This window comes from Micropterus dolomieu, linkage group LG14 (genome assembly GCF_021292245.1).
Source record: "Micropterus dolomieu isolate WLL.071019.BEF.003 ecotype Adirondacks linkage group LG14, ASM2129224v1, whole genome shotgun sequence".
Taxonomy (NCBI): Eukaryota; Metazoa; Chordata; class Actinopteri; order Centrarchiformes; family Centrarchidae; genus Micropterus; species Micropterus dolomieu.
Genome location: NC_060163.1, coordinates 16,685,466 through 16,709,071, shown reverse-complemented (window position 1 = coordinate 16,709,071; position 23,606 = coordinate 16,685,466). Strand labels below are relative to the sequence as shown.

Genomic DNA, 23,606 nt, shown 5'->3' with positions numbered 1-23,606 from the left:
TGCAGCTGGTAAAGGTAGAGCTTATTCTGCCTTGTAGCTTGTGAATTTTATCAGATCAACAAAGTCTTAAATGCATCCATAAAAGTATCATAATTTGTTTGTGTGAAGCAGCATTAAATGGAAATACTGAAAAGTAAAAGTAGGCTACCTCAAATTGCACTTAGTTACTTTGCACCACTGTTGGTAAGTATATTAGCCTATATCTTGTAATATGTTTCTTAATGGGGATTATAGCGACTAGGAGCCAGGTGCGTAGACCTACAAACAAAGCCCCGCCCACGTTTACCTTAAACGTCCATTGCACGGAAATATGATTGGCACAGCGCTACAGCTGCTTGAACGGTGAGACATGGCGGAGTTTGCAGTCTGACAGAGAGGGCTCTTGAAGAGTTATTTCTTCTTCTTCGCACTTTTCAACATGTCGAAAGAACTTGATTTCTGGACAACAATGTCTTCGTAACGTCTGCTGAGCGGAGCTTAAAGAGGCAGAGACGTCTTATTTTCGGGAAGAACGGAGCGGCGGTTGGGAAAATGTGTTGTCATCTTCGTGTAGTCAACAGCCTTGGGCAACAAATATGGCTACTTCTTGTGTATCCTTCGATTCGGGTTGAAAACCGTCCCAACTGGGCCGAGCCGGGTAGTTTTGGGGAGTCGCCACAGTAGTTGTAAGTTAAGCCAGTAGTCACACGACGTGAAGTTGACTACCAGAAAAAAGATCAAGGAGCTGAATTTGTCCCGAATCTGATTTGGTTTAAACTGAAAAGGAAGGAGGAGAGATGGAGCCCAAACATAGAGAGTTGTTGGAGAAATGTTACCAGAACTTGGTGGAGTCGATAACAGATGCGGACCGAGTTGTGGATGTTTTGGCTCACTGCGGGACCCTGAGCCAGTCTGAACGCTACGAGCTGGGGCACAACTGCTCCTCAAACTCGGAAAAAGTGGACCTTCTCCTGAAGATACTGATAAGTAAGGACAGGGACCATTTCGCAGAGTTTTGCACGGCCCTGGAGAAGACTCACCCTCACCTACACTCTGTGCTGCTGAATGGCATCGAGCCAGCGGATCATACAACTGGTAAGAGCCAATCCCAGAGTTAATTATTTTATAACATGGGCATAAACAATGAAATAGGAAAAGGCAGATGTTACAAAGTAGATTGACATGGAAACACCTATAGCTTTATTACTGTGCGTGAGAGGACACGTGTTCTTTATTTTGGTTACGATCCAGTCTGTTTTCGATCCATGATCTAACTAACATTAGGGGTATTGACCATATGACAACCTGATGAAGGGCATGCCTTTTCCTTTGGGCAAGAATGACTGAGCGCGAGAGAGTGCTACACAATCATGTGACTTGATGTTTATTCACACTCGCAATATTGTGCTTGTGTCCTTTGCCATGCCATTAAAAGCAAAGCCTGCCAGCCTTTTGTGAAAGATTAAATGGACCTAAAACGACATAAACAATCAATGTAGCAGGGCTGTGTGTGTGTGTGTGTGTGTGTGTGTGAGTGTGAGAGAGTGAATGGACCCACTGTCAAAGTCAAAAGAATGAGTGAACAAGTAAATGTGTGTTAATGCACTCAGTGCAGTGACTTACTTTAGAGTGTCATGTAGGAGAACATATAGTGGAGAAATAAACATGTCAGTTTCACCTAACAAATTTTTTCATTATCAATGAACCTGTTTGTGATTATTAATTTAATAACTGTTTTGGGCTGTATAATGTCAGAAAATATCAAAGTGTCCATCAGAAATTCCAGAGCAGAAGTTGAACTCTTCAGATTGCTTGTAAGGTCAGTAACTAACAGTAGTTTTCATTATTGATTAGTCTGCTGATTGTTTCCTTCTTCTATATTTTCTGTTCACATAAGACACTTACAAGAATTTTACAGCTGGACTAGGGGATGTTTGACATGTTTGCTTAAAAAAATAAATCCAATATCCTAGTAGTTGCTGAATAATTAAATGTAGATCAACTAATTAATTTCAATTTCAGCCCTATGCAGTACACAGCTTTTGTAGTAAAATTTAGCCTGTTTAGAATAACCTTTTTTACATGATCAGAAAGTTTTATGGGAAAATCCATAGAGACAAACATGGCATGCGTTAAATACTACTACTGTAACATAAAAATGATCCCGGTGAGTTTACACTGTATTGTGTATCACTTTGTTTTAGTGGTAAAACTGAGAAATGGAGAGATTACACATTGACATTACATTTAATGTTTTACAAATTCCACCTTCATCATTTCACCCTCATAGAATCTACTGGATTTTGTTTCTTAACATAAAACCAAACATCTTGCAGATGATTCAGTGATAATATGGGACATATCAGCCTACTGTCTTTATTCCTTTGGCATGTATTTATTCTTCTCTGCAGTTCATTCAGTGTAATAATTTTGGCGTGTTTGCTCACAGACATATGTAGCTTCTCTACACCTGGTGATCAATCTATGTTTTTCGTCCTCGTAGCTAAATCCTAAAGCTACAGAAATAATGATGCTGATAAATGTGTCATCAAATTGAGGCTAAGCCAAACCGGTCATGGTTTATGGCCCGAAACTTGTCAATATCACTGTGCAATAAATCCTTCATTCATATGTAGTCCATAATACATGTAATATTCAGCCCGCTGGTTCACTGTCCTTGCTCAGCACCTCTACTCTACCTTTGCAAAAAAACCCCAAAACATTTGCATTGCCTATTACTTTTTATCACTCTGGGCTATCGTGTCATACTCGGTGAGCTGAATAGTGAGGTGTTAATTATGCATTTATTCTATCTTCATTATTTATAAGAGAGCTGAAGCTGCAGAGTGAGTGACTCCAATTTTTATAAGCTTTTTCATTTTTGCGCTGCATTTCACAATCGTGCACCGAGTCTAGAAGTGAGTACTGATAGGCTCCCTGCTGCTGAAGAGGTTTGTACATGTACTGGGCTGATCTAAGTAGCCTGGTGTAGTCTGCAGCTCCCTGTTGGTAATCACACATGAAATAAAAAGGATCTGAGCTGCTTTTTCCTACTAGGCAGACAGGTTCCTCCACTGCACAGTCCAGAGAAATGCCTAGTAGCTTGTTGCAGCCTATGTTTTAAACTAATGTGCACCATCAGCAGCCAGATCTCCCCAGTCACCCAGAATCCCAGAGGGTCAGAGAGCTAGATCATCTTTGATTTCAAAACAGGGTTAATGAGCGGCATCTTTGTTTGTTAACCCCAGCAGGAGCTCAAATGTAAACAACAGAGATACTAAAAGTAGCCTAATGAAATGATCACTGAGCTGCAAGAATTGTGTGATGTGAACATGATGCGTGCCTATACAGTACTTTTAAAAGGTGTGTATCCCTGAGGGCTTGTTTGTTTTTTAGTAAACAAAGATATTCTACGGTGTTATATAACCATAGCTTCAGGGCTTGACAGTAGCAAGCTTTTGTTTAAAGATGGTTCTAACCTTTACTTGAAGAACAGTAACATGACGGCAGCATATCATGCGGGTGCATATGGTGGCTAGCGTGTTCACTTGTTTGTGCCATGCCACTGGGAAATAAGGCTGTATGTTAGGTAGGTAGCAGAAGAGTAAAATCCTAGATTTTGTTGGTTTCCTTTTATAATTCCTTCATTCCTAATAAGGGGAAAATAAATTTCGAGTATCCACCATTTTTTCCTCCAATGGATCTTAGCTATAACCACAGACAATTACTATTACCATGGATGGAACAGGCATTTTATTGCTCAAACCATTTACTTTTTGCTGTTTCATACCCATGATTTAGCCTCATTAGGCTATAGATAGTTGTAGATTTCAAAGTGCATATCTTATTAAGGACTCATGTAAGAAAACAAGTCTACAGCCATGCTAGCGACTCTGAGATTATTTTAATGCTCATGACATGTTAAAGAATCCAAACAGTATATTAGATAAAGAAATTGAAATTTGGTGGCACTAGTTTCATTCTGTGGGCGCTGTGTAGGGGTGGGCAATCTGGCAAAAAACGTCCACAATCTATTTAGCCGCAATCAAAATCCACTAATAACATTTAGGCTACCCCCCTATAGGCCTTTCGCCTATAGCCAGACTTAAATAGCCTATGAATTTCTCCATTTGCACCATTAAAACACAATATTGAATTCAAGATACTACACAGGTTTCAAAATGGTACTTAAAACCTTTAATAGTTCAACTTGAAGTTGTTTACAGAAGCCAAAAGATTACATGATCATAAAATTACACTTTTCAAGTAAAGCCTGACCAATATGGGATTTTTAAGACCAATACCGATTTTGAAATTTGAACACTTTTAAATTCCAATATATCGGCCAGTATTCTTTTTATTTTATTTTCATAAACACATAACATAAACAAATATATCTGTCATTTGTGATGTGTATATGATGACATAATGCACACATAATGCAGTTTAAAAACATACTTTTTTTTTTTTTGTTATAAATAGTAGAAAATGAACAAAAGTTACTCATATCGGCCATTAATATTGACATGCTGATTTATCGGTCTGCTTCTATTTTCAAGTTCTCACATCTCAATTACATTGCTTACAAAACGTCACCCAAGGTAGAGCCACTTGATTTCGCTGTCAGACCTGAGTAAGAACATGAGCCCATCTTCATGTAAAAGGCACAGTGTTCAGAGTGTTTCTCGTTCATTATAAGTGCAGCAGACTGCCAGATGTGATTTTTAGATAACAGCACTCCGTGTTGGTGCTCCTGTTTTTTTTTTTTTTTGTATCTTTTTGAGAGAAAAGTTTTAACGTAGTGCACCACGTTGCTGTGACTTTAGAAAAGTGATCTACCTAAATGAGATACTTGAGAGGTGAGGGTCAGACCCGCAGCGAGGTCCAGGTCACATGACTTCCATGGAGCAGAAAAGTGAGTGAGCTATGGCACAGTGAACCTTGCCCATTGAGACACTCTCTGCTCAAACAGAATCATGGGAAACTTAAGCTAGAGCGAGGACAAAGAGAGCTTGATCCATGGGATGCCACGGTTCCTGAGGCACATCAGTCTTTCTTTTTCTTTTTTTTTTTTTGTCCTTTGCTGGGAAAAAAAGAGGGGTGAGCCATGTTAGCTGGGCTCCTTCCAGTCTTAATCAAACTTATAGTCTTCTTTTTAGCTAGTGGGAACAGAGCCAGCCAGGGATTGATTTAGAGTACTGAGACGTTGGTAAATAGAATCGTTTGTCATGCTCCCGCTCCGAGACGGGCACTAGACTTTACATCAGCGGTGGAAGTTGCTGATTTAGCTGAACTATAAGCTGCTCATCCCACGTTAGATCTCAGTAAATGTGCACTGCTGGCTGTCTGATCAAGACTCGTGCAGTCTGTTTAACATTTTAGCGTCATTTTGAAAGATCCCTCTTTTTATGACATATTTAAAGCAGGGAATGTGTGGGGGGTTGCTTATTAGATTCACATTTGAAAACAGGATTAAACAGTTGTGTGTCAAAGCAATTCAACCAACAAAACATTAATAGACAACAATTTAAACAATCTGTTAATTGTTTAAGTCAATTGGACATCACTTGTTTTCACCTGCTAAAATGTGAGCATTTGCTGTTCCTACTGGGGATAGGACAGAACTTTGAACACTTGACCTTGGGCTCTGGGAAATTGTGTGAATATTTCAAACCACAGCCCAATCAATACTGGATATCTGAGGCCAATGCCTGAGACTTCTGTTACATAAACATATTGATAGTGGTCCTTTTTTAATTGTGATTAACAGTGAATAAAACTGTGATGTTTTGAAATGCTGAAATAATGAATCGATTAATACATGGGCAACTATTTTGACAAGCAAAATACCAAACGCACACTTGTTTCAACTTCTCCAGTGTGAGGGCTTGCTGTGTTTCTTTGTCTCTGGTCATAGAAAACTTTGGTTTTAGTGCTGTTGGTCTGACAAAACAACACATTTGATGTTATCATCCTTGAGGTTAGGTAATTATGATGGACTATTTTCTCAAAAACATTTGCCATCACATTATGAAAGACGCTATAAACACATAATCTGATTAATTAAAACATATTCAAAAGTTTTACCATTGATGAAAACAATTTAGTTTCAGGCTTTCAGATTCTTTCCAGGAGTTACTTTTTTTTTATTTTGCTGGTTTTCCAAATAAAACAATCTTTGTCCATAATAGTTACAGTGTTGTACTGAGGCTTCCTTTCTGTACAGTTAATTATGAATCACTGTAGGCTATAAAAGAAGGGGCTTTCACGGGGGGGGGGGGGTGCTGTGTGATGTTGTCAGAGGAGATAAAAGGAGAAGCTCTGAGGCTGCAGCCTCTTTGGGGCCCTGGCTAGTCAGTATTCAGGCTCCCTGCTCAACTGATAATTAGCCACACTCTGCTGTCAGCCCACAGGCCCGTCATCCCAAGTTGGGGAAAGTCCCACCTTATTATGCCTCCAGCTGGCCCTTTTTCAGTAAAGGCCCCTGAATGTAACCTAAGCCACAGTGCCTTGATGTACTGTACAATGCTGGAGATTATCATCTTACCATAATGCAGACACGGTCGAGTACACTCACAGCTGACTTTAATGTTTTGTTTGCTTCGCAGGGTCCACTTACAGCATCTTGTCGACCATGCCGTCTGACTCGGAAAGCAGCAGCTCTCTCAGCAGCTTAGGTGAGTGTGGTGCTTATGGAGGTGTCAGGTACAGCAGTGTCAACAAAACAAATGTTATCGAAAAAACACACTGAATATGTTCAAAGGAACCAACCTTACTCTGCAGATAATATTGGCTAAAATAAGTCATTGGTTTCTGCCTGTTTTGACTCTGAGCACATGCAAGTGATTACACAGATGTGAGAAGGATTTAGAAACCCTCTACCCCCACCCCCCCGCCACAGACACACACACAGACCTGGTTCATTTAGTCATTCTCTGTGAGAGAGAGGATTTGACTGGTCAATGCCACAGAAAGGGAAACTTTGATTTGTATCAGAGAGGGGATTTTTGTGTGGTATATTCACAAGTATTGAGGTTAATGAGTACAATAATGTGAGCAATGATACAGTAAGATAATGGTTAAGGGGTGTCCCCTAACTAACTGTAAATGAATGTGTAGGTTTTTGGTCCAGTAGCTGTAACAAAGAGCTCTTGTCATTGGTTAATATTTATACCAAGTAAGTTCAATCTTGGATTGTTGAGCCTTTAAAAAGTTTTTTAAAAAAGCACACCTCTCTAATACACTTCAATATATCAGCTTGTGTGAGCATTTTAAAGAAAATCAACGGAGTTGCAGTAATATCCCCATCATTTGAGCTTTGTGAATGGCACATGCCACCAGTGACATGCTGACTCACACAGGTACGCCCGGTCAAGCCTCCTCCCCTCCGCCAGCCCACATGGACAGCCAGCAGGTGAACGAGAAGATGGAGACGGTTCTGTTCCAGCTCAGACATGTGACCCGCGAGAGGGACGAACTACGTAAACGGCTAGCTCTCTCTTCACCCGGAACCACCTTCGATGACTGCAGGTACTGCTCGGATCTCATGCACTGAAGTGCCTGTTTTTTCAAAACAAACATGAATAGAAATGACCAGCACTCTGTAAATAGAGGCATTTTGCCTTGTTCAGCTTTTAAAGGCAACAAAAAAAAACATACAAGTGAGCTAAGGTGTTAACGTGATGCAAAATTGTTTTCAAATCTTCTCAACTCTGTAAAACAAGGGTTAAGCATACAACTTTAATGATTCCTCTCTTCTCCCGTGTTCCCATAAGCACAAAGTTTGTATGATTGTCTTGCTCTTGCTTCTCTCATCCTCCCATGTCGCTATCTTAACACTTGATTTTGATGCATCACAATTTTGTCTCCCTTCTTGTGAAATAGACCAAACTCGAAAGCAGGTCATGACTACGAGCGTCTGAAGCTGCAGTGCATTAAGGCGATGGCAGACCTGCAATCCCTGCAGAACCAGCACAGCACCACCCTGAAGAGGTGTGAGGAGGCTGTGAAGAAAGCAGACTTCTACCAGTAAGTGGAAAACCTACTACAAGGGCCATTTTTGTAAATTTTTTAACAGCTGGCGCATTTGTGCTCTATGCATTCGCGCTCAGCCCGCAGGGTTTTAGCTGGTATTCAGTTCTTCCTCTGCCATATTCACAGCAGATTGCATAGAACAGATTTTATTTCTGCGAGAGTAATAGGGATGAAGCCTTTATACCAGTCCAAAAGCTGATGAGTTAAGCCTTGAAAAAATCCTCGCAGCCTTCATCAATTTAATTTCATCTTTTAAAAAAAGACTGTTTTCATTCTTCTTAGCAGCATAAATCCAGAGTAGTCTTTTCAGACCCAAGGTTGGAGCAGAGACTGAATTACTTCTCTATAAGTAATGCCATTGAAGAGTTTATGCCAGAGCATGCTCTGTAATAATCATCATCATCATCATCATCATCATTTGAACCCTGTGTGCATGGCACGGCATCTGTGCCATGAGGATAATGCTAAGAACAGAGCATTTGTTGTCCTGTGAAATAAGCTGTGCTGAGTTGACGAGGAGGGGAGGCTGGTCCATTTGTGTGATTCAGTGCTGCCATACTGTCTCCAAAGTGTAGGGAACCAACATCTGGCCCCAATGCAAATGGACAGATGAAGGATTATTGCCATGTTTAAGCCTCTCCTTCTGAACCCTGTTTGCACATCAGAGAAAGCATTTATTTATTACTATTCCATCTGCCTCTGCGCTTATCCATTCACGTTAAACACCCTCCTCTGTGATTGAGAAATAATTTTGTGCTAAGATCAATAAGTCACTTAACACGTTGACTAGCATTAGCACTCAGTAATCATGTAAGGTTTTATTAGTCCTTATAGTAATTCATGTTTGTACTGCTACCAGTTAAGCAGTATTACATAAGAGGCTTTTTACTCTTAATATCAGCATGAAACTAATTAGCATCTCCGAAGCGTCAAAATACCTATTGAGACAATACTCAAAATACTACCATGTAATTATTTTATTCCATAGTACCTAAGTTCTATGTATGTGGGTGCATGAGATAGTACTTTTATACTATAAAGAGTTCCCTTGGAATCCAGAGTGAGGTTGAACTTGTGTACAGTTTTTACATTTTTTTTTAATATTTGGTTTGATTTTTTTATTTAAGGTAGGAAATAAAACGGTGAATTAAAGCGTTGTACTAGAAGGACACATAAGACATGTAACTTAGCATGAAGTCAGTATCTTAAAAAGTTGTTGTCATGGCCTTGAGCAGAACACATCTAAAAATAAGCACCATGCACAGAACAAGGGAGTGCAAAATATTGGCTCAGAAAATTCTGAAGGACCCTTCCCATATTCTGCACTCTAAATACGATGTTTTAACTTAGAGCTAGCAGATGTAAAGTAACCGCTATAAGCTGTCCTTCATCCCAACTTTCATAGCGCTCCTAAATAAACTTATCTGCTCGGAACAAGATGGCTTGGAGCACTTCTGGCACTTTATTTATTTATTTTATTTTTAAATATAGTTTAATATTGTTTGATCGCTTGCACTAATGTTTTTTATCAACCGGGTCTTATATGAGTTTCTCTTTTTTAATATAGAATTGTGGCGGTTGTACTTTTAGTGTCTGTTATACTGTTTTCTGCTTTACGTGCTCAAGTGCAATTGAATATTATAATTCTGAGGTTTCATATCACTCAGGTTCTACTTACCTTGTAATCAGTGATTGACAGGGGCAGGGTCATAGATGCGTGTGCAGTGTAATGTAAATGTATGATGTATGTGATTGTAAGTCCATATGTGTTACTGGTGTTTACTGCAGCCTCATGTGGCACTGATGCCCAAGACAAATTTCCCTCAGGGGACAATAAAGTTGATCTTAATCTTAATATTGTCCTTTTAATTTGTAGAAATTATGGAGGGTTATTTCTGAGTAGTGCTGAAATGAGTAGTTGATTTAAAAGAAATTACAGTCATCAACAACAATTTTCTCAATCAGTCAATCACTTAAGTAGTTTATCAATCATTGTGAATTAAATATCTCAGGGTTTTGAACTTTTTAATATGATTTTTTGTTTTTTGTGATAACATATCAGTCAGTATCGATAATTATCATGATAAATGTCATTATTTCTTTCATATTTTAAAGGCTGTTTTTGCTCCTAAGTGGAAGCTAAAGAAACCAGGCAGTTATTTGTGTTTTAAACTCTTCTTTATGGTTAGAACTTGACAAGCACTTGGCAAACAGTGGATGATTTCACTAATCTGAGGTAGAACATTCAAAACAATTGTAATAATCTTTTATCAACAAATATGCATGAATAAAATTAGGATAAATATTTTTTTCAGTTCTTTTTCCTCAACAAAGTAAATGCCTTACTAGAAAAAATAAGTGCTGATTCATTTGTGATTCAAATGAATTAAATCAAACATTTATTGAACATTTTTTACATTGTTACTGAGGAAAATTATATCACGATAAGTCTCATTATCGCCCAGTGCCCAGTGCTGTAATGCTGATTTTTAAACATGGCTGGCAATGCCCACGGTCTGATGGTACTCTGCTGTGGTATCTCTTCAGCACGCTGCATAGCCGGCTGTCGAGCGAGCATGCCCAGCTGAAAGAGGAGCTGGAGGCGGTGAGACAAGACAACATCCAGCTGGTCAGGGAGCACAACCACCTGAAGCAGGCCTGCGAGGACCTGAGGAGGCTGCATGACAATGACCAGAGAGAGGTGGCTGACATGAGGATGCTGCACCAGCAGGTATCTGTGGCCTGTCGCATCATGCCTATACAGCTACTGATGAGAATACATACATTCACAAAATTAAACCGTCACATACTGTCTTTACACACTGTAGTACTCGCACACTCATTCCCATCTCCGACAGTCCGTGAGATTCAATCATTTGTTTGTTGACATTTGAGACAGAAATCAATGTATTTCTCTCTCTGTGACCATTACTTCCAATACGAAGACATCATTCAGAGAAATGGGGTCAGACAAGCTCGTCCTCCCATGTCTCCATGGATCAAAACATTCGTTCATATTAGACAAATGACTTAGCTTGCGTCTTTTACTATTTCTCTGTCTGACATGTTTTCCGACAGCAGTCAGAAGGTCAGATCATTAAATGATTGCAAAACCTGACATGACCGTGGGCAGTGTCTTACATGGCTCTTTGATAGCAAGGATACATGCCTTATTGTCCTCAGAGCTCATGTTATTATCAGGTAAACTCATTTTTAGCTTCAGTCAAATTAGGAATCAAATTAGCTCAGCGATGTCGGTCCTGTTTATTGTGTAGTTGTTACTTACTTTAGTTTCTCTTGTGTGAAATGTGTCCTGGTTTTTCCTTTGTCCTGTTATTTGCGCTCTGTCCATAATATTGTGTGCTACAGGAATTTACTATGAAAAAAGAAAATATCTGGAAGGATATGTGATGTAGGTCTGCTTACCTGGTCTACACCAAATATTACACTGTTGCTCATTCACTGGGCAGTTTCGGTGGCTCACAAGATTGCTATTTGTGTCTCTTTCTGTATATATAATAGGAGGATAGCTGATTTATTTATTTAATGGGGAACTGCCAAAATCTATGCGAGTGGGACAAAATCTGAGCATTTTGTGAGTATTAGGCAAAGTACTGCGCTTGTGTGACCATGGCTATGTAATTATATTGCATAATTGTGTACATTGTTTCCTGATTGTTTTTGTTTTTAGATTTATCGTGTTGGAATTTGTACTTTTTTTTTTTTAAATTTTTTTATTTTTTTTTGGTAGTTGACAGTATAGAGGCAGGAAGGAAACATTAGCAAAGTGGGGGAGGGTATGACACACAACGAAGGTCCCTAACCGAACTCAAACTCGGGACATTGTGGTGATATTAACCACTTACCACCAGAATGCCCAGGATCGCTTCCTTGACAGTTCCTGTGATAAGCACATGGATTGAGTAAATGTAACTGTAGTTTAGCTTATGAATTAACACTAATCACATGTGTACTCCTGTGTTTGGCGCAGTTAGTTTGTGGAGTGAAAGTAAACTGGACCAGAGTCTGACTGGAAGCAGAACAAAGTTGCAGTTGTTTGGTCCACACGACAGTTCAAATGACAGCTACCAGACTAAACAAACCCTGTTTGTGTTACAGCAAGGAAACTTTTCTCATATACTTTCATCCAGAGCACCAAGAGGCCGTTTTAACTTTTCTGAAAGCACAAGTGAAGCACTGCCATTTCTGTATGTGTTACAGGTCAAGCTTTAAGCTATTCAGAATCCAGCTTGCTACCTCAGCACACAGTTGAGGGCCTAAAGCTTTAGTTGATTTCTTAAGAGATGACGTTACTTTTCTGACACTGTTAACTTATTTAATACCACAAGTAGATGAAAGGATTGTACCCTTCTAATTGAGTGAGGCACCTGTATGCTGTTGTTTCCAGGTGATGAGAGAGGGATCATCTGATGTCCTCAACAAGCTGTATGACACAGCTGTGGACAAGTTGGAGGCCATAAAAAGTGACTACGAGGCTCTGAGGAAGCGCTACAACGAGAAGACGGCTGGTCACAACGCAGACCTGAGTCGTCTGGACCGGGCTGAGGAGGAGAACCACCGGCTGCAGAAACAGCTGGACATGCTGCTGAAGCAGAGGGATGCTGCCATCCACTATCAGCAGCAGTGCTCCTCATCTATCAGAAGGTAAAGCCGGAAATGTAACAGACACATAAATTTGGCAGTACTAGAAGCCGCACACACAGACTCAGCAGCTGTAAAATGATTAACAGCAGGTGCTGCAAACTTCTACAAATCTACAAAGTGCTTAAAACATTCTTAATCCAAGGCAGATGAAGTTTTGCAGATGGGCAGATGCTTTCCCATTTTAACTTTTCCTTCGTGATGCTGAAATTGCGAGTCAGGGCACTTGCTGTTTTTGCCTGCCTCTGTTTTTTTTTTTTTTTTTTAATTGGTTATGTCTTCAGAAAATATTAATCTGCAAAGGGTGACTGTTTAGAAAGCACAACCGAATACATTCCCTATGTGGTACAGGTTTGACAACACGCAGCAAGAACTGTCCAAGGCCACAGCCCAGAACAAGGAGCTGCAGCGAGAGATGGAGCGACTGCAGTCAGAGGCCACGCGGCTGAAGACCCAGCAGCTCAAGGTGGCGAAAGACTGTGAGAAATGCAAGGAGGAGCGCGACTCTGTGATCAACGAATACCGTCTGATCATGAGCGAGCGGGACCAGGTGATCAAAGAGGTGGACAGGCTTCAGACTGGGCTGGAGATGGCAGAGGCGAAGCTGAAGAACACTTCCTCAGAGAAACGGGTGGCCAGCGAGGAGCTGGAGGCTCTCCGACAGGTAACAGCTCTCTCAGTCCCATACTAAGAATTAAATCAGGTTGAACATTTAAGAATGAGGAGAACAGTAAGTAACTGTCAGTTTGGATCATGGGCTCATGGACTGTAAAACATTAATTTCATGACCATTGCTTCAAATGTACAATCCTACTTTTTGTGCTCTTTGTGTATGTTGATGATGAGTGACTTTTTGAATAATGTGTTTCAAATGTATCGGCTGTAGTTAAGCTGCTTATAGCTACGGTCATCATTTATTTTGTCAACACCCAGAACTTATTTAGCATGCACAAAAAGTAATCATGGTATTGGTAAGGCTACAATTTAGTTTAAATCGCCAACCTTTTAAAAGATTCAAAATGGACAACACAAATTGGTAAAAACAAAAAAAAAAGTGAGAATCATCAGTTCTTCACCTAAAAGTGTTAGTGGTAAGATTTGATTGATCCCAAGGGGGCCCTGCAAGCAGGCCAAACACAATGATACAGATATGGTACAGAAACAATACAAAATGAAACTATATTTTTAAAAAAACCTGCTTTGGACTTTTTTGCGGATTGGAACAGAAGAGTATGGACTCACTCTTGATCTCTATCATCCACTTGTGACATGTGTTTGTGTGATGTGAAGGAGCTGGCCTCAGCACTGGTGGACAGGGACCGGGCCATCTGTGAAAAGAATGAGCTGTTGGAGAAATACTGCCACGAGGTGAAGGACAAGGCAGAGGCCCAGAAAGAGTTGAGCCAGGCCTGCAAGGACATTGAGACGGTGCGCGAGGAGAGGGACGTGGCCCGCAAGGAGAGGACAGAGGCCATCATCCAGAGGGACCAGCTGCTGCGAGAGTATTACCAGGCCAGACAGGTAGACAGACAGAATGGAGATTTATCGTTGCAAGTGGAGGGATTGATTTATTTCTCTGACAATAATCTCTTCATCCCATCTCATATAGTAGTAGTAAGTGTTTTTTTATTTTTTTTTTATTTTTTTTTTTTCAGCAGCTGGCAGATTTCCACACATTGATTGTGTTGAGAAATGTGTGTATCACCCATCACTATGTTTCACTATGATTAAATGCAATGAAAGTGCTGAGATTCCTTCATTAGGGAATTACTTTGAAAAGTCTCTTTGACTTTGAGGTGCGCAAGAAAACTGTACTGCATCAGAAATGGATAATAAAGCCAAACAAGTACAGTTAAATGGAATTAATTTAACAATGGACTTCATTAATGCTGTCACTACTTGACAGTCTCCCTGCTGTGCGGTTATTTAGAGTGAGAGAGACCGAGAGAGCGTGTGTCACAGATACACCAGTAGGCCCTCAGAGGATATACATTTAATATACTATATCTGACCCACTTTAAAACACACTAACTATTTCAATCTATGACTGTTACACCTCAAACTACCTTTACAAGACATCACAGTTGGAAATATTATTTTAGCTGTTTATGGTTAACCATGATGAAAAATTTCATCTTTGAGTCAGTTTCTCTAAACTCACCGTGTTCTAATACGTTAGCATTAAGCCTTCATACTGCAATAAAAATGAGCTTCATTGGTGTGGATGTGTTGCTACACACAAATTAAAAATGATCCTGGAAGTCCAGTTTAATGCAAGAAAATACAGCAAGGGGTCTAAAGAAGAATTATACCCTTCATCTTATAAAGTAAATGCACCAGGATTGTGTGTCTGCGTGGATTTGATTGGCAAATTAAATGAGTTACCGGATGTTACAATGTGTTGCAGCAAAAGTTTAGCTAGGTTTAACTTCTTGGCAGACAACTCTGCTTATTTTATTGAATTATCTTTTGTAATTTAGCTGGAGCCTCTGCATCACAACCACTGCCGAGCCAGTGATGTGGTCTCATTGAAATTTATTAAGACGCTGCCTTTTTGATACACTGCTAATTTCGGGGTGAACACAGCCTCAAGCCTCCAGCAAAAATATTTGTTTCATGGGAAAAGGTATCTGTATGTATCTCACTAACTGCTTGATTTGATCCTTTTACAAAGTCCTTTTTAAAGTGTGTCTACCAGAGCATCAGGCTTAATCTTAGATTAAAAGTGCCTTTCTGCTCGCCTCCTTTTTACAGTCCTACATTGACCTTCATCACCTTACATTTCCTTCAACTCCTCCAGAAACAAGACTCCGCTACTCTGGACATTGAACGAGCCAACAAGGAGATCGAGATGCTGAGGAAGCACTACGAGGCTATCTCTCAGGAGCTGAAGGAGGCCCTGCAAGAGGCCGAGGTAGCCAAGTGTCGACGAGACTGGGCCTTTCAGGAGAGGGACAAGATAGTGGCAGAGAGGGAGAGCATACGGTAAGGAGCGGGTTCAAAAGACATCAGAGTTTGTCATATGGAAATATGTTAACATTTACGTTGCATGTTAGTGAAAAAAAAACTTAGACGAAAATAGATTTGTTTACATTTTGTGTGACGCCTTATTAAAATGTGTGCATCTGTCAGCACGTTATGTGACAACCTGAGGCGAGAGAGGGACAGAGCTGTGAGTGATCTGGCAGATGCTCTGAGGAATCTGGATGACACGAGGAAACAAAAGAATGACACTGCACGGGAACTCAAAGAGCTAAAGTGAGTAATTTCTTGCCAGGTTTATGCCACCTTCTATTCTATTTTTAGGTTTAGAACTTGAATGTAATTCACCAAGTTTCTACTTGTGTCAGATGCTGTGCTCCTCTGCCCAAATGTAGATTTTATACCAGATCTTTTGTGCCACCCAGTGGAGAAATTATGTCACTGACTAAGCAAAGTTGAGATCACTTCTGAAGTTGACTGTACTTATTTAAGAGCTACACCTTTTTAATGTTTCCTGCAGAGAAAAGATGGAGGACCAGTTAGAAAAGGAAGCGAGGTTTCGTCAGCTAATGGCTCACAGTTCACACGATTCAGCCATTGACACAGACTCGATGGAGTGGGAGACGGAAGTTATAGAATTTGAAAAGCACAGAGTAAGAACCACCTCAAATATTATTTTCTTAACCGAGCCAAATTTGATTTACTATGAATTGTAACTAAATTGATTTTGTTTTGTCTTAATCAGGACATGGATTTGAAAGCACTTGGGTTTGATATTGCTGAAGGGGTAAATGATCCTTATTTACCAGGAGACTGTGGCATATTTGTCAGTAAGGTGGATAAAGGAAGTATTGCTGAAGGAAGATTGAGGTAAATGTCTCCTTGCTTGGCCAGCTCGTTAAATAAAACACATTTTATTAATGCTGGGTGTCATTTAAAAATGTACTAGGTCAGTGGCACCCAAGTTCCGAAAGTAAAAATTTTTAGTTTTTTTTCTTCTTTTTTTAACAAAATAGTTCCAACTGCTCAGTGCCAGTGTGTTAACTTAAAAAAATATCTAAAGTTAGAAATTTTGTGGCTTTAGATGAAGATATATTGCATCAAAAATCACAAGCTTTTTTTTTTGAACAGGCCTAAGAATCTGATGCCACTTCCTTGACACTTTTTCAATATGCAGTACTCCTGACACATTTTCATCTGTTCCCAAGAAGCATTGACATTTGAAATCCAGTCCTACATTATACATATTTTTGTCATTATTTTCTCTTGTAGAATTTGATTCATTGAAGCATCACTCTCCTTTCTCTGTGCAGGGTGAATGATTGGTTGTTGAAAATTAATGATGTGGACCTCACCAATAAGGACAGGAAGCAGGTGATCAAAGTGGTGCTGAGCGGTGAGGGAGTGATCAATATGGTGGTTCGGAGAAGGAAGTCGCTAGGAGGACGGATGATCACTCCGATCCAGATGAACCTGGCTGGACACAAAGGCCAGCTTTAAGAAATACACTTTCAACATGCAACTACTGACATTCCAGTACACAAAATACAGTAGTTACTAATGTTATATAGTGCTGCAAATGTAATGATTAAAGTGTTTTTAACTTTTTCTGTCTTACCTCTCAGATAGTGGCATAGGTCTGGAAAGTGGAGTGTTTGTTGCAACTTTGGCTCCAGGTAGTCCAGCTGCCAGAGACTGCACGCTTACTGTTGGGGATAGACTGTTAGCTGTGAGTATGCTGGCCAAAAATGTGTTGAAGTTACGTGAGAGATGATGCCCATTTAATACTGGGAGACTGAAAATGGGCATAGAGGTTGGCCTCTAGTGCCCTCTACCGGCACAGGCATGTTGTGTTTAATCTAGAACACACTGGAACTTTTGTCTCAAATATTCATAGTATACACTTTTGATAGTTAGTGTACAGGAAACTTATATATGTTTTATACTGTATGTTTTACTATTTTATACTACCAGGAAATTATACAAGGTGTCAACGAATGCCAATCAAACTGCAACACTGAATAGCTTCTGCTACTGTTTAAATTTGGAAAAAGCTAAATGTTTGTCCATGATTTTAGTCTTCTCCTCCAAAAAGTATGACCGCTGGAATGTTTCTAGCCTTGTTTTTTTGTCCATTAAAGATCAATGGAATTGCGCTCGATAACAAGTCGCTCTCTGAATGCGAGTCTCTGCTGAGGAACTGCCGTGATTCTCTCAGCATCTCCCTCATGAAGGTGAAGTCCTCAGATCTACAACCCACCACAAAAACTGCCACTGATCTAGTCCTAGACACAATGATGTAAACTCAACCAAAAAACAAATTACAAATGTGTTGTAAAAAACAAAGGAAAAAATACTTTTAAGACAAGACCATAGTTGCATAAACTATATAATGACCTATTCCTAGATAAAACATCGCTTTCACGTCCTTCTGCAGGCCATTGAGTCTTTGTTTGCAAAGATGATCATTATATGCTTAAATTTTTTGTTAATTAAAAATAAATATAGTAAAATAACTATTTATTTACCTCCCTTCCTCGACAGTTCCTCCCACAGAGCTGTTCTGGCCAGAGTTTATTTGAAAGTTTGAGAGACTCAGAAAAGAGTTCTCGGCTCCAGTCCTGTGAGATCCATGCCAGGAACTGCAGGAACTCCAAGCACAACTGCTCTACACAAACTGACATTTGCAGCTGTGACCTGAGCGAGGGAGGGGATAAAGTGTGTAAGGATACAGGTGACTCTCTGGACAGCAGCGGCAGTGACACTCACTGCCCCCACAAGCCTTTTTCCAACAGCTCTCTACACTCCCGCTCCCTTTCCACAACCCATAGTTCCTCAGAGCCCCACCCAGACTTCTGCTACAGGAGGCAGGAGCTCCCCCATCACCCCTTCACCTTCACCCCTGTGCTTTCGAACTGCAGCTCGCCTAAGACCGCTGTGGATCGAGTGCAGAGCTCACCAGCGAAGCCTGGCGGAGGCACGTGGCCGAAAGTCATAGCGGGCGCTTCTATTCTGGAGTGTGCCCAGCTCTCAATCTACAAAAAAGCCAAACAGAGGAAGTCCATCTTTGACGTGAACGCTTTCAGGCGACCTGAGGCGCCCTCGAAACTGGACTACATGTCTCTTTCTCAGTTGCCCAAGCACTCGCCACAGAGCTCGTTATCTGAATCCGCCCAGACCCCTCCCACCCCACCAGCAAGGAGCGACTCATTCAGGTTTAAACATCGCCAGCAGAACAGCTCGGCGTCGGACACCACGATCACCACCACCACTCCGCCAGCCTCCCCGGCCCAAGCTACAAGCCCACAGGACGAGGGAGAGGCGGGGAACCACCTCTATTTCGCCATTGCTCCTCCAAGAGAGACTGAAAGCGGCACCAAGAAATCTGCTGAGGAGGAGGGGAGCCGAAACAAGGCAGAGGAGCGGGGAAAGAGGAGGTATCGGCCAAAATCAGCACCGGCACTGCGGCGAAATGTGACTCCATTACACATCCCGGTTCCCATGCAGGTTACTGAGATGCTGTCTTTATCTGATCTGGAATTCTCATTGATGTGTATGTGTGTTTCTGCATTTTGTCAGTTGCAGCCCTTGTGTTATTAGCTGTTTGATTGCTTATTGTAGGTACAGAGTTTCTCTAACGACGAGCATTCACCAGAGCCCATGGACTTGTTACGCTTCTCTCCTATGCGAACCAATCGGTACAGCATGCCCTTTGCACCCCCCAGCTACAGCAGCATTAAAGCTCGTAAGTACCTTTGCCTGTTCTGCAAATATTCACAGGACGGAAATGTGACTTGACCATAACTTTACTTCTCATCACTTTGTCTACGCTGAGTCTGATATCATCTCTGATCTGGTTCTGTGTGTTTCCCCAGACCCAGCACAACGAGGGTTAGCCCCGTGTCCAGCTGTGACGGCTGTCATGAGGAACCCGGTCTACACTGCCTGGAGCCACGAGATCCAGACCAACAACTGCCCTCCAGCTCCCAGCTCAGGCATCAACCCACATTTACACACAAGGTGTTAACATCTGCCATTGTAGTCATTTTCCAGACTCTTTTCTTTTTTTCTTTGTTCACACTAATGGGCCTTTTTCACAGCAGACATTTTGACTTGTCATAGTGGGAAAAGCACAGGTGTTACGGTACATTAACAAAGTGTCCTACTCAGATGTGACAGTTAGCCAGCATGCACAATAAGAGGACACTGAAACCGAAGCAGCTAAATGGGATTCAGCCATTATTAGTTTTGTTGTTAGAGCTGTTCTTTTCCTACTGTGACATGTCAAAATATCTTCTGTGAAAAAGGCCTAGATATCCAGTGATGAGTTAGTCCAGCTCCTCCTGTTTTGTTTTAACACTAAGTAATACAGCCTAAAGGTGAGGTTTTGCTGCTGTTTAATATCATTGTAAACTGAGGGGTTTGGGTTTTGGACTGGTTGGTTGAACAAAACAAGACATTTTAAAATGGTATCTTGGATTCTGAGAACTTGGGATGGGCATTTTTTTTTTTTAGATTTTATACATTTAACTAATTGATACTGAAAGTAGCCACTAGTTTCAGCCCTAGAATTGTTTTTTTTCTCCTTCAACATTGATTTAATAACTCCTGTGATGGGGCATTTATGATACAACAGTGTTTACCCTGCCCTAGATCTCATGAACAGATGGCATGTAGCAAATTATATCTTACTCTTACTATTGAATAATTGACCGCCAGGGGACTTAACTGATGCCCTTTTCTCCACTTTTAGCCCCCAGCATCAAGGTCACCTCAGTCTGGACCTTGGCCACAAGCGCCCTGGAGACTTGACTGAGACGAGCTGCAGCCAACCACCACACAGCACAAACTCCCTGCCCTCCAGCACCACACTGGGTACGTATGGAGTCCTAGTTTTAGGCAAATCACAACTTGTATATATTACGTCCTGTAAATGATCAGTTGAATATTCTCATTTCCAAATTCTCTTACTTCTAGTGGTATTTAGTTTCTCTGGATGAGCCACAGACCTTAATGTTTTATTGGGATTTAAAAAAAAAAAGTAAAATCCAGATCATTGTGTCTGTAAAGGCGGGATTTTGTAGAAATAGGTAAAATAATTTCACACTGATCAATTGTATCTCTATTGTATCAGGATAGCAGCAGAGATGTCAAAGATGGATATTTCCAAACAAATATCCCTAAAAACTATCACGGTTTCCTACGATCTATAGTAGAGGCAAGCTTAAAATGGAATTTCACAGATTTTACACCAAAGTCTGTTTACAGGTATTGGAGTACTACTGCATAATCTCCGATTGAATTGTCGGCAGTCGAATTGCGTTATTTGGTAATTTAGGTATCCTTTTTTCATAAGGAAGTTGGATGCATCGAATAAAAACGACAGTATCTTGTCCTGATGCATCATAATGAAAGTTTTGGAGACTAACTTCACTAACAGTTTTACAGTTTGAAGAAATATAACATCAACCATCAGTGAAAAAGGGCAGCAGTATTACTGCATATCACACAGCACAGGCCACACATATAATGAGCATTTAGACCATCATGACCATGAGATGTATCGCATTCCTCGTGACAGTGACTGATCGGCCACAACACACATTTGCAATGTAGTAATTCATCACAGATCCCTATTGCAATGTCTGGAAGAACAGCTTATACTGCTACATAATCAAGCGAGAAATGCATTTTTATTTTCTGTAACTTTCACTTAACTGACCCTTTTTAACAAATGTTCTCTGGTTGTGGTCTTCAGACTCCACTTCACAGTTTAGGGCAGAACGTATTAAGATCCCTCCAACTCGTTATCCCCGCTCCACTGGTTCCGACAGAGGTACGTTTGAGTTTAGCATTTATGTTGTCTGATAATGAGCGTTAGAGCAGCAACAGCAGGTTGGAATTCATACCATTTCTCCTCTACCGCTCCAGGCTCCCTCTCACATTCGGAGTGTAGCAGCCCGACACCTCCAATGTCCCCTTTCAACCTGGAGACATCGTCTTTCGCCAGCAGCCAATCGCAGAGCTCCATTTTCACCCAGCCCAGGATATCAGTCAGCCCTGCTCCAGTTGGTGACAGGCGGAAGGATGGGTAGGCCAGTCCCTCGTCCGGGTCGTTATGCTGCCATCATTCAGCAGAACACGACGTGTTTTCCACCATTTGTCTGTACTTCTGTCTGCTTCAGTGTGATTAAGTGCCTGTAAAGCAGTAAACAAAGCTGTGAGCTTCCATCTCATATCATTAGTATGCTGACTCCCCATCTATCTCTTTATTCTCATCTCTTTCCTCTCACCTGCTGTTCATTATAACCTGAAAAAACCTGAAACCTTTCTCTCCTGCTTTGGGTGATCACTGTCTTTCTTCCCTCTCTCCATCTCCTTCTCAGATGTGTCTCTTATAACACTTACTCTGTCAGACTTCCACTGGCAGTTAAGCCCAAGTTCCTATCTTTAAGAAGCTTGAGGTTTGTCCTGTGCTGCTTGTAGCACATACATACCTTTTTAAGTCATCACCTTTTCTTTGTTTCGTTGTCAATTCAGCAGCATTATGAATAAATGATTGCATGACTTTGAGATTTCTGAAATGCACTTTGCATGTCCAGCACTTTGCACGTCCCACACAGCTCCCAAATCTTATTGTTGAGACTTAAACCCTGAAGGCTAGCGATGCATCTTTAAAGAAATTGTCAGAAGTAAATCACAGCGCAGAGAGATGCATCCAATTTCAGGCAACAGCTTCTCCTTTGAATTCTATTTGGAATTATGTTAAGTATCCTTCAGAGTTGCATGTTGCATCCTGTCAGCAGTCTTCTCGGACAAATGTCAGAACATTACAGTTGTACAGCATGTTCCTCTTTTTCCCCTGAAGGCCATACTTGGAGGAGCCACGCAATGTGACCGTACAGAAAGGAGCAGAACCACTGGGGATCTCCATTGTGAGTGGAGAGAACGGGGGAGTGTTTGTGTCCAAAGTGACAGCAGGCAGCATTGCACACCAAGCTCGTTTAGAGTATGGAGACCAACTCCTCGAGGTACAGCAGCCGCCAAACAAAACAAAATATCTATCTGTGCTTTATTGTTTCTTCCTGTTTCTAATGAACCACTGCTGTTTACAGTTTAATGGAATCAACCTTCGCAACGCCAACGAGCAGCAGGCACGTCTGGTGATCGGGCAGCAATGTGACACAGTCACCATTTTGGCTCAATATAATCCTCACATGTTTCAGCTGGGCAACCACTCTCGGTCCGGGTAAGAAGGAGAGGAGGAAAGAACACCACAGTAACTCACACAGATTGGTTTCATGAATTTTGGGTCATCAAATTGGACCATTCTAGCAAGAAAAGCGGCACAGTGCCAGTGGAAGTTGTTTTCAGTATAATGTGAGAAAATGAATGGAATGGTTATGCTATTCTACATACAGTTAAAACACTGATATATCGCAGCGAACAACACAACCAAACAGACACCTTTCTGCGGCGCCAATAGAACAAATGGTTTAGGTAACACCAGACGTAGAGTAAATTTTCAAAACGACACCGTTTAGTCTTTTTTTTGTTTTCTTTTTTTTTTTTTTAAGACTGACATTATTTCTGAAACTCAATGACTACGTTTTTTTATTTTAATTAATCTAGCAAAGAGTTTTTGACTCCTGTCCTTAGTTCTCGTATGGAGTCCATCAACAGCCAGCCGACTCCCCAAGACAGCGGAGCCACCACCCCAGACAATCACTCCGCTGTCGATACGCTGAGTGAGCAGGACGAGGGCACCATGACACCGCCATCCAAACAGACTACTCCTGCCACCAGCCCTCACAACTCCTTCAGGAAGTACTGGAACACATTTCTGTTATCACTAATGCAGCTAATTTCATGTTTAGTGTGTGTTAATATTTCATATGTGACATTTTTTTCACATTTTGTTTTACTAAAGCTGAACTTTAAAGCTATTG

General features: G+C 40.9%; 1 protein-coding gene across 2 annotated transcripts in view; it reads left to right on the top strand.

Moving 5' to 3' along the window:
• Window positions 1–311: 311 nt before the first annotated feature.
• LOC123982903 (disks large homolog 5-like) overlaps window positions 312–23,606 on the top strand; it is a 32,467-nt gene continuing 9,172 nt past the window's right edge. Inside the window, exons 1-24 of one of the 2 annotated variants that reach the window (XM_046068861.1) lie at window positions 312–1,074; window positions 6,588–6,656; window positions 7,356–7,509; window positions 7,864–8,007; window positions 10,561–10,744; window positions 12,422–12,678; window positions 13,027–13,339; window positions 13,966–14,196; window positions 15,476–15,660; window positions 15,808–15,933; window positions 16,178–16,310; window positions 16,403–16,527; window positions 16,971–17,146; window positions 17,283–17,386; window positions 17,799–17,891; window positions 18,202–19,164; window positions 19,279–19,402; window positions 19,533–19,677; window positions 20,411–20,532; window positions 21,416–21,493; window positions 21,589–21,748; window positions 22,526–22,688; window positions 22,773–22,906; window positions 23,317–23,484. In XM_046068861.1, the coding sequence (XP_045924817.1) occupies window positions 777–1,074; window positions 6,588–6,656; window positions 7,356–7,509; window positions 7,864–8,007; window positions 10,561–10,744; window positions 12,422–12,678; window positions 13,027–13,339; window positions 13,966–14,196; window positions 15,476–15,660; window positions 15,808–15,933; window positions 16,178–16,310; window positions 16,403–16,527; window positions 16,971–17,146; window positions 17,283–17,386; window positions 17,799–17,891; window positions 18,202–19,164; window positions 19,279–19,402; window positions 19,533–19,677; window positions 20,411–20,532; window positions 21,416–21,493; window positions 21,589–21,748; window positions 22,526–22,688; window positions 22,773–22,906; window positions 23,317–23,484 (4,649 nt within the window). In that variant the 5' untranslated portion in view covers window positions 312–776. Of the gene's footprint in view, window positions 1,075–6,587; window positions 6,657–7,340; window positions 7,510–7,863; window positions 8,008–10,560; window positions 10,745–12,421; window positions 12,679–13,026; window positions 13,340–13,965; window positions 14,197–15,475; window positions 15,661–15,807; window positions 15,934–16,177; window positions 16,311–16,402; window positions 16,528–16,970; window positions 17,147–17,282; window positions 17,387–17,798; window positions 17,892–18,201; window positions 19,165–19,278; window positions 19,403–19,532; window positions 19,678–20,410; window positions 20,533–21,415; window positions 21,494–21,588; window positions 21,749–22,525; window positions 22,689–22,772; window positions 22,907–23,316; window positions 23,485–23,606 lie in introns of both variants that reach the window. The other variant, XM_046068860.1, reaches the window with a different exon arrangement.